The 10577-nt window shown below is 65.1% G+C and overlaps 2 protein-coding genes across 2 annotated transcripts; both read right to left on the bottom strand.

The window, feature by feature from the left end:
* Positions 1–6331: 6331 nt before the first annotated feature.
* Positions 6332–7764, bottom strand: EMIHUDRAFT_42598 (hypothetical protein; the record flags this gene model as incomplete). The annotated part of the gene is made up of 4 exons (XM_005788252.1): positions 6332–6571; positions 6603–6807; positions 6985–7161; positions 7250–7764. Coding segments are annotated over 4 exons (1137 nt in total), but the record flags the coding sequence as incomplete, so codon positions are not given.
* Positions 7765–8220: 456 nt separating this feature from the next.
* Positions 8221–9636, bottom strand: EMIHUDRAFT_227204 (hypothetical protein; the record flags this gene model as incomplete). The annotated part of the gene is made up of 3 exons (XM_005788251.1): positions 8221–8583; positions 8923–9198; positions 9280–9636. The coding sequence occupies 3 exons, from the start codon at positions 9634–9636 to the stop codon at positions 8221–8223; spliced, it is 996 nt and encodes a 331-aa protein (XP_005788308.1).
* Between the last annotated feature and the right edge of the window lie 941 nt (positions 9637–10577).

The raw sequence follows: 10577 nt of genomic DNA, 5'->3' as shown, positions 1-10577 counted from the left end.
TGAGGGGGGGGGGGGGTCCTATCTCCCCGCGGGGGACCTATTGCTGCAGCACGCGCTCTTCAAACGGCTGCTCCGAGTGCGGCGCCGAGTGCAACCATGGTCGGTAAAGTGCTCATGGAACGGCTGCTCGGCCTGCGGGGACGTGTGCAATGCGTGCAAGCCGTTTTGTGCGGTCAAGACGGACCCGTGGCATATACTCTGCAGCTGGAACGGCTGCTCTGGCTGCACCGAGTGCTCCGTGTCCCCGCCGCCATCGGTGCCGCCCCCGTCACCGCCGCCACCGACGCCACCACCGCCCCTCTCAGTCACCCTCCACGCCACCCTCCAAGCCGCCCGCTGAGCCACCATCTACGCCACCCTCCACGCCACCCTTCGTTCCGCCCTCCACCCCGCCCTCCACCCCACCCTCCGCACCACTGTCTGTGCCACCTTCCACGCCGCCTCCGTCAATGTCGCCCTCCCCGCCGCCGCCGTCGGCCTCGCCGTCGCCGCCGCCTCCGTCGGTGCCGCCCCCCACACCGCCGCCTCCGACGGAGCCGCCCCCCACACCGCCGCCTCCGACGCCACCACCGCCGTCGCCCCCCACGATGACCCCCGAGGATCCTGTCGCGACCGGTCCTGGACCCGCCGCTGGGCAGCAGGATGCAACCTCGGGAACCTGGGACTACCCCATCAACGTTGATGCATCATGGACTACGGACACAGTCGATGACACATGCCAATGCTGCGATGCAGTGTTGGGCGATGACCCCCAAGGCGTGGAGGAGGATTCGACTGTCGGAACCTCAATGTTGCACGGAGTCAATTATACCCCATCGGCCGTGATCCACGGGGTCACCAAGAACCCTTGTCTCCAGAGCAACCCGTGCCTTAGCGCAAGCATGATGCGCGGATCGATGGGGAGCTTGGTTGGACAGCTGTATGGATACAATAGACAGGCGATTGCTACGCTGGGGAGCGACGGCGTCGCCAACGCGTGGAGCCAGCAGCTGTCTTTTGCGGGCTCCCACGACATGGAAGGCGATGTGGACGAGAGCTCCTCGATCTTGCTCTACATCCAGGACTACCCGACCTACAGCGCGATGGAGACGGACCTCTCCAACCTACGGCAGGAGACGTACGGCAGGCGACGGACGCTCTCTTCCGTCATGGGCGTCCGGCCTGCGCGCCATTCCGTGCCGCACCGCACCGTCGTCCACACCGTACCCGGAGACCTGCTCTACAACGCTTCCCTCTTCGTCATGCGCGGTGCCGTTCCCGACGGCGTCAAGGCGCTCGGCCGTGGCGCGCGCTTGTCGCTCGATGACTCCATTACGCGTCGGCTCGCGAACGCTCTAGGCGCTCGGCAGCGTGGGTGTGCCGGCAGAGGCGGACCTGGTCACCCGGCCGAGGTTGACGAGGCGATTCGCGCCAGCTCGAGCTCCCCGCTGCCTGTGGCCGCCGCCTGCGTGGTGGTTGGGGCGGGCATCGGCGCGCAGCGCGGCGTCGCATACCAGCACCGGCTGCGCGCGGTCGTGCTATACCTGGTGCTGACCTGCGCGGACCTCGGCTGCGGCGCGAGGCTCTCCGGCAACGTCGCCGCCTTCCACCCCCGCTTCTCTCTTCCCTGTGTCTTCGCGCCCTCTGCCGTCGGCTTTGCCCTCATGGCGAGAGCCGTCGGGCTCCGTGCCGCAACCGCAGAGGACGACGAGGGCGTCGGATACGCACCCTGTCCCACCGATGCCCCGTAGCACGGCGGCGCACGGATCGAGGTGGCAACGTTCCGCTTTTGCCACGAGGGGGGTGTCAGCGTAGAGGGGGGTGTCTCAGTGCGTAGAGGGGGGTGGGATAGCGTAGAGCACTGGGATAGGGGGGTGTCTCAGTGCGTAGAGGGGGGTGGGATAGCGTAGAGCACTGGGATAGGGGGGTGTCTCAGTGCGTAGAGGGGGGTGGGATAGCGTAGAGCACTGGGATAGGGGGGTGTCTCAGTGCGTAGAGGGGGGTGGGATAGCGTAGAGCACTGGGATAGGGGGGGTGTCTAGGGGGTGTCTCGTGTGCGAGAGGGGGGTGTCCTGCCCCCCCCCCCCCAGTCGCCCCACTTTATACTTGTTTTGCACACTTCCCATCTTATCAGGCGCCCCTCAACCTAGCAGCCAACAGCGTCCAAGCAGTCTGGCTGCTTCGCGCCTTTTTTGCGCCATCATAAAAAGTGCGTGTAGAGGATATGACGCCGGCGTCTGCGTGCGTCTCCGGCGGAGACGGCAGTGGCAGCGGCGCCGGCGGTGGCAGAGGCAGCGGGGCGCCGGCGATAGCCTCAACTGAGCACTGAGCACTGGGATAGGGTCGATTCTGCATGGTACGGGCTAGGGTACGGGACCCCTCGCCGATCGTCTCGCCCTCCCTCGCTGGTGTGTGTTCATTGGGGGGTCATAACAAACACGGCAAGAAACACGGTACAGGATCGAGGTGCACGCTGCTGAAGCAGTGTCGCCCCCCCTCTCCATCGTCTCGACTCAAGTATCCTATGGAACTTCACTCGCCTCGGACCAAAGACTCGCCCTCACGGACCGGCATGATCGGGTTCGGGAGACTCTCGAACGCTCTCTGCAGATGCACGGTCCTGGGATCGCATACGATTACCGTCTCGGGACGACCCGAAACGACCCTACATTGTCGACATCGAACAAACCTCTTCGCCGTTAACACGGCACAGCGATGGCCAGGAGGCGGCTGACGCGAAGGATGACATGTTGTCTGCTTCTGCGAGGACGTGAGGCGCGCAAGCTTGTGCTCTGCAAGCTTGTGCTTCGCTCGCTAGGACGTTCGCTAGGAGGAAGCCTGCGAGCACGACGCGCGCGAGCTCCTCCGCCGTGCCACACAGCAGAACGACTACGAGCCGCGCACCGGCTACTCGCTCGACCTCGAGGTGGACGGCCCGTTACTTCCTGCTGCCCGACGGCCGGGGGGTCTGGGCAAACACAGCAGGTCCACGCTGCTCAAGCGGCGCGCCTCCTCGCGGCGGCCGGCTGGAGGATGATCAGCGTTCCATTCTTCGAGCGGGATGGCGGATGGGAGAAGCAGAAAGATTTAACCGCCCGGCTGAAACCGCCCCGCCCCGCCTCGCCCCGCCCCGCCCTGCCCTGCCCGGCCCCCCCCCCCCCCCCCCCCCGCGCGCGCCTCCTTCGCGCAACAGAGGTACCCCAGCCCTCCACTACCCTTGGTGCTCCGATGCAGGTAATGTGTGGCGCTGTCTCTCAAGATGGAAGCAGGAAGCTTCCCCATACCGGCGGTGGTTCGAATCCACGTGAGCCGAAGGTGAGGGGGAGAACCGTCCGAGGTCTGAAGCTCACCCATTGAGGAAGTGAGGGACTGCTCGGCCCACCCTGATCATGCTGACCAAGTTCCTCTTGTAGCTCGATCGGTCACACCGCTATCGCCGTCGGGGAGAGGGGGGACGACACTGCTTCGGCAGCGTGCACCTCGATCCTGTACCGTAGTTGTTATGACCCCCCCCCGATGAACACACCAGTGAGGGAGGGTGAGACGATCGAGGGGTCCCGTACCACGCGGAATCGACCCTATCCAGTGCTCAAGTGCTCAACGAACGAGCAGGGAGGTAGATCTATCTATCTTGCTTGGAAGGACGATCAGGGGCACAGGGGAACGGGAACGGTGAGCGCATCGCGACACGGTGAGGATCGCCTTCAAGAAGAAGAAAAAACAGCCGAGGCCCATCTTCTCATGCTCTAGATCGCTGATCGCCAGTCCGTGAAGCCCAAAGCTCGTTGCCCACGGCCAAGCGACCTGGGCCGCCGATGATCAGTCCGACAGAAGCGCTGCCGGACGATGAGGCGCCGCTCTCGCCTCAGCAAGTGAGTTCGTGGCGCGATCAGGGGTTTGTGCTCGTGCAAGGCTTGGTGCCCGAGGAGCTGGTCTCAGCCGCACAGGAGGAGATGGCTGCCACGCCGCCAGGGCCACTCACTCGTGGGCTGATGCTCCCGTCCTCGTCCGACGCGCTCAACAAGATTTCGACCCATCGGAGGCCGCGCTCGGCCGTCCGCCAGCTGCTCGGCACGGGCAGCCTGACGCTCCTGCAGAGCGAGGCGTGGAGCAAGTCTCCGGCGCCATCGTGGCTGCCCGACCCCAAGCTCTCTTACTCCAACAGCGACCAGAGGATGCACATGGACTACCCCAATCACTACCTCACCCACCCGGCGCCGTGGGACTCGCCAGAGGCGGTCGCGGCCATCCTCTACTTCGACCACGAGGAGGAGTGCGGAGGTGCCACCAGGTAGGTGCCTAGGAACGGGCCCTCGGATGCCGCCTACGCGTGGCCTTACACGCGCATGCCTGGCGTCGGGGGAGTACCTTGGGTGAACGACCGCACTGCGGCCGAGAGGTACTTCCAGCAGCGCGATCCGGAGACGGCCCGCTTTCGCGCCGCGCTCTACGCGCGCGAAGCTGCCGTGCAGTACAGGCCAGGCACGCTGCTGCTTTACCGCCTCGACACGTGGCACCGCGGCGCGCCGCTGAAGCCAGGAGGACGGCTCTTGCGGGCGACTGAGGCGCGGTTGAGCTCGTCCTCAGCTCCAAAATACATACTCCGGCAGAACCCGAACTCGGCTGCTCGCGCAACCGCCCGCTCTCGCGGCTCGCTGCCGTCCTCTGGCAGGCAGAGGCGGCAGTTCCACGCGGTGATGTGCCGGACGTCGCTCCGCGCGTAGACCAGGTTAAGGACGCGGCGAACAGGGCTGGGAGTGCCGCCGCCGGGCCACCCGTACTGGACGCGCGAGCTGCACACGGCGGTGGCGTCGCGCTTCCCTGACGGCGCATGGGGAGATTACGGCCACTAGCGAACACCACGTTGAGATACAGGCAGAGCAGGCGGAGCGTGTGCAGGCGTGAGTGTGCTTGAGAGTGAGCCGCACTCGCATGTTGGGCACCGCACGCGAGACAGGAGCGATATGCCTAGCGATATGTAGGATTAGATGTTTCCTTTGTACTTTCGTCCCACGACCACGTGTCCCAGAGTGGGCGTGTGGGCGCGGAGAGAGCTGCAGTGTTTGTATGCGGTCTTCGGCGGCTCTCATGGTGTTACTCAATGTCCGGCGCACTTGGAGCACTTTGGAGTGCGGGCATTAAAATAACCGCACGCCCCGGGCCGGACGTAAAGAAGAGAAGAACTCCCGGTAATCCCGGCACGAGAGAACGTATCCTGCGCACGTCACCCACCTCCCTTTTCTCCAGTAAGCTGCAGTAAGCTAAAAGTACGTAAACGAAAGAAAATAAAGAACAACAAACAACAAGCTACGGAAAAAGAACACAATTTTTAGCAATACCAATGTCAAAAAGAAAGAAAAAAAGACGGAAGAAAGACACAAAAGAAAACAGCCGGTATGTTTTCTTTTCTGCTCCTATCCGGCATAGTCATGCACATGGCTCTTGTCCTCTGCACGCTCAGCTGCTCGTTGCGGCCCACCCTCTTCAGTCACGGTGGGAGTATCGCAAACCCACGTGTATTTACCGATGCATGCCGACTTCGCACCTTTGCCGTATGCTCGAGCGCCGATGAGGAAGCTGTCACAGAGCAGCGCGACATGGCAGGGAATGGCGACGATGAGCCGATGGGCGCGTTGGACTATGCGCGATTCTTCGGGACAATCGCCGGCTTCATTGCCTTCTTCTACGCCGTCGCTGCCATCTTCCCGGCCGCCGCCGGCGCCGCCACTCTGCCCACGCCTCTCGAGATTGCAGCCAAGGTGGACGCTGACTGGACCGCTGCTCACGGGACCGCCGCGCTCTCTCGGCTCTATACGCCTGGCGGGCGTGTGATCACCGCCTCTGCGGATCGGCTCGAGCCGGCTGCAGATTTTGCCGCCGCAGAGGCATCTTCGCCCACTCCTGCGGCGGTCAAACTCACTCCCCTCTGGGCGGAGAGGGAGGGTGAGGGTGTCATCCACCACCTCTTTGAGACGTGCACGGCGGGCGGGTCGTGCGGGCGCGGATACTTTCGGCTGGAGCAGGCGCGAGGGAGCGCAGCGTGGCGGATCGCGACAGACGTCTGGACGCTGACGCCGTACAAGGACCGCTGAATCTCCGAGAGTGAAAGCGGATGATGGCAGGGCTGGATTCGGGACAAGGGCGGGTAGGGTAAGTACCGACTCGTATTTGTGACGCTTGCCTCTTTCCATTAAATATCGTGTCATGCAGTAAACAACAAATCGTTCGGCCTCGCGAGTGCTATGCGACATTGTTTCTCTGTGTGTGCACTGTGGGGAGAGTGTGAGTGAGAGAGGGTGAGAGGCGAAACTTCTGAATACTACGAGGTCTGCGTCGCCCTCAGCGCTCCTCACCAACCCTTGCAGATCTTCCACTCCTCGACGACGGTGTCGCCATCCGCGCCAAGCACGTTGACGCTGCGGTGCTGGTGCGTGCTCGCGCACGAGTGGTGCGGCGCGATCCTCAGCAGCGCGCCGATCGGGTAGCGGCGAAAATCGAGCGGCGCGCCGTCGACCGAGGTCACCTCGCCGCACTCCTGCTTGAGGTTGGCGATGCGCAGCTCCGGGTTGAGCGGGAAGCAGCCGTACCCGCTCTCCTATTCGCCAATCACCACCCGAGATGACCCGAGATTGCCCGAGATCGCGGCACGCAGCCGTGCCGCTCTCCTTGCCCTGCGCGCTCGCGCCGGTCCAGCCGCAGTCGATCAGCAGCGTGTTGGATTTTGGGTAGTGGCCGACGACGCGCGTGAGCACCTGGTTGAGCAACCAGCGGAAAGGTGGTGGCTCGTTCTCGGAGTAAACTGGCCGACGACGCGCTTCGGCACCCGCACTGCGACGCTCTCGAGCCCGCACGAGCCGAGCGCCACCTAGAAGGGGGGTGAGCCGAGTCATGGGCCGAGTCATGGGCCGGGGCGAGCCGGGAGAGCCGAGGTGAGCCGAGGTGAGCCGGGGAGAGCCGAGGTGAGCCGGGGAGAGCAGCGTGTGTGCCTGGGAGGTGTCGTAGTACAAGAAGTTGCCCGGGTGCCACTCGTCCACGCCAGCGAGGTGCGGCGGAGGCACGCTGCAGGTGGGCGTCGAGCCGACCCCAATGGTGGGCACCTCGATGCCCGAAGCCCGGAGCGACTCGGCGAAGCGCGTGGTCACGTCCCGCTCCGCCTCGCCCACCGCCACTATCTCGGCGGAGCTCGCCGCGCCGTACGAGTGGCCTATTCATTAATGATCTGACTACTACTTAGTAATTAATATCTCGGCGGAGCTCGCCGCGCCGCAACGAGAGGCCTCCGTGGGTGTACAGCCCGTCGAAGCGCACCGCGGCCGCGTCGCACAGCGTGCGGACCAGGGCCACGCTCGCCGGGTCGTGCGGGTCGCAGCCGTCCCGGTGGTACCCACAATCGACGCCGAGTACGACGCGGAGCGGCGTACGCAGCAGCTCGGTGCGGGCGAGCAGGGCGGAGACCTGGTCCGCGTGGTCGACCATCACGGTGAACCGCTCGAGCCTCGAGTGCAGCGCGAGGACATCGTCCACCTTGTCGGGCGTCAGCGGCACCGCGTACAGGATGTCGTCGAAGCCGCCGTCGGCGAGGAAGGATGCCTCGGCGAGCGTGGACACGGTGATGCGCCGCCTCTCGCCGTCCGTGGCGATCTCCGCCGCCTCGAGCGTCTTGACAGTCTTGAAGTGCGGCCGTAGCGCTACACCGAGCGCCGCCGCTCGCTCGCGCATCGTTGCCGCGTTCTTCTCGAGCGTGGCGCGGCAGCAGATGAGGCAAGGCGTGCGGAGATCTTCGACACGCCTCGCAGAGAGGGTGGAAAGACAGGCCGTGAGGCCGCCTAGCACGGTCACGCTGCGCTGGCGACGGAACATCTTCGCGTCAGCAGTCAGCAGCAGTCAGCAGCAGCAGTCAGCAGCAGTCAGCAGCAGCAGTCAGCAGCAGTCAGCAGCAGCAGTCAGCAGCAGCGGCGGCGGCAGCAGAGCTGCACCGCAAACCCGGGAGAGGGGGGTCCGCAAAGAATTTTTAGCTCGCACCCTGACTGTGCGATTTCGGGCCCGGGGTTGTGCGTCTATGTGAACGGACAGACAGAGATTGACAGGCAACGCCGGGTCCCAGGGCAGCCTAGCGCGACACCCGCCTCTAAGCGCGAGCTCTAAGCTCCAACTCTGCCGCAAGCCGGGCGCAGAGCGCTCAGGCGCTCACGTGCATGCCGGCTGCCATCTGCGTCTCAACGAGCATCTTGCGAAGATTGTTCATGCCTCGTCAGCCTCAAAGTCACCCATCACGGCGTCGCCGACCTCCTCCGTCGACCGTGCCGCAATCGTGCGCTTTACCAGCGTGATCAGCTCCTGCCTGTCTGGCGTGCCGCCTGGACCGATGATGCCAGCGGTTGAAATGCCGATCGCATGCATCGCGTCCTTCATCTGCTCGATGGTGAAGCCGCTCTGGTCCAACTCGAATCCGTCCTCGACGAGTGCGCGAAGCTGAGCTCCAAAGCACTCCTCGTCGCTCTCATACTCGAGCACCTCCTCCGCCCTCGCCTCCTCGAGCTTTTGGTCAAAGTCGTAGTCGTAGTCCTCGTCGCTGTCGTCCTTTACCTCGTTCGAGTACTTAGCCTCCAGCATCTCGGTCCATGTCTGCGGCGCCTCCTCCTCCTCCTCCTCCTCCTCCAGCTCCTTGAGCTGCTTGTTGAGGTGAAACGTCGCCTCTGTGGCTGTGGCGACGGTTGGCGATGCCGAGGCGGCGGGCAGCGCGAAGGCCGAGGCGGCGGGCAGCGCGAAGGCCGAGGCGGCGGGCAGCGCGAAGGCCGAGGCGGCGGGCAGCGCGAAGGCCGAGGCGGCGGGCAGCGCGAAGGCCGAGGCAGCCGCGGTTGCCGTGCGAGCGAGGCGCTTATTCTCCTCGCGGAGATGCGTAGCCTCCGGCTCCAGCTTTGAGACGACACTGTTGAGCTGCACATTCGCTTGCGTCGCCACTGAGAGCAAGCGTCGGAGGTGGCAAATCTCCTCGCGCTGTTTGACCGACGTGAGGATGAGCGAGGTTTTGCTTACGTGCTCGTTGTGAAGCACCTCCGTCGCATAGCACCGCAGCCGTGACTGGATCACTGCTGCCGACTGGCGCTGGCGCTGAAAGTCGCGGCTGGTCGAGCGAGCTCGCTCGCGCGCCTGCAGACGCGTGATCGCGAGGCGGGCAGCAGCCAGCGAGCGCCAGCAGCTCCGGCGCCGGCTCGTCGCCTGGAGCCGCACCGTCGCCCATACTTTGCGCGTATACTCACGCGTGCAAAGGCGGCGCCGAACGGCGGCCTCAAGTGTCACAGCCGCCTCCTTGTGCGCGCGGAAAACCTTGCGCTGGTGCAGCCCGCGGAATACGCTCTGGATGAGAGCTGCACTCGTACAAGCATGGCGCAGCACACGCACGGCGCAAAACCGCCTCCACGACTTCTGAATCTTGGTCGCGTTGCTGACCGCCGGGCCGTCGCTCGCCACACCCGCGCACGCCGCCAAGACCTGGTTACGCTGCTCCAGCAACCCAATTTTTGCCTGCATGCTCCGCATCATTTCGAACATGGTGTTCGGGGTGGGGGGCAGGTCGCCAAGCGGCATGCGGCGCTGTGCCTCGGGCTCGCGAAGCCCCGAAGCGGCCCGTCGGATCCACGTCGGCGTCTCTGTCATGTCGCGTCGCGCCGTGTGCGCGCCGGCGCCGCGCGTACGAATGCGGATGCGCCCCCCCGGGGGCTTCAAAAGACCGGAAACACCGATCTGGAAGGAAAAAACCGTCGAGCTGCCGTAAGGCTCTCCACTCCACCGTCCGAGAAGCGGCGAGAGACTGCGAAAAGAGATACGAAGAGGCAGACTCCCCAGGGTGGGCGACGGCTAGCGCATCACACACCTCTCCTTAAAATCCCTGTGTGGTGGCGGCGTGCCGTCCTCCCCGCCCTGCGGGGTGTGTTTTCTTTCTTTCTTAACTCCACCGTCCGATCTCGGTGATACAGTAACTGATATATTACACAGCCAACTCGAGCTCTAGCTGATTTGACGGCCGCGCGAGCGACTTGACACACGCGGGCAGGGCGTTCGGCGGGGGCTGTGCGCGCTGCAGGCACTCACCGCTCTGCGCGGTGCCCCCCCTCGCCGTCAGGACGGCGGCCCATCGCACATCTCCCGGAGGATGGCGTCCACCGCGCTGGGGCGCGACGGGTCGAGGTGCCACAAGAAGTGCGGCCGTGCCTCGCGCAGCGCCGCCTGCATCGCCGCCACCCGCGCCGCGGGGATGGCGCGCAGCGTGCGGAGCACCGAGAGCGGGTCGGCGAGGGCGGACGCCTCTTTGACGCGGACCGAGAAGGCAGTCCAGTCGAGCCACCGCTCGAAGGGGAGGCGCAGCCCGTCGGCGATGATGACCTACCATCTCGGCACATCTCGGCTGAGCGCGGCCGAGCTGTGCCGGTTGCACGCGCCGCCGCCGGCGAGAGCTGGCCGGGATGCAGCCCGCCGCGATCGACTCGTACGTGCGCTTCGAGGAGGACGTGTCGCCTAGAGCCGGCCGCGAGCCTCTGGTGACGCCGGCGGGGAAGGCTCGAGCGCCCGCCTCGAGGAGGGGAGGGGTCGCCGCGTGG

Source organism: Emiliania huxleyi, assembly GCF_000372725.1.
Source record: "Emiliania huxleyi CCMP1516 chromosome Unknown EMIHUscaffold_137, whole genome shotgun sequence".
In the NCBI taxonomy this organism is placed as follows: domain Eukaryota; phylum Haptophyta; order Isochrysidales; family Noelaerhabdaceae; genus Emiliania; species Emiliania huxleyi.
This window is presented reverse-complemented; position numbering and strand designations above follow the sequence as displayed.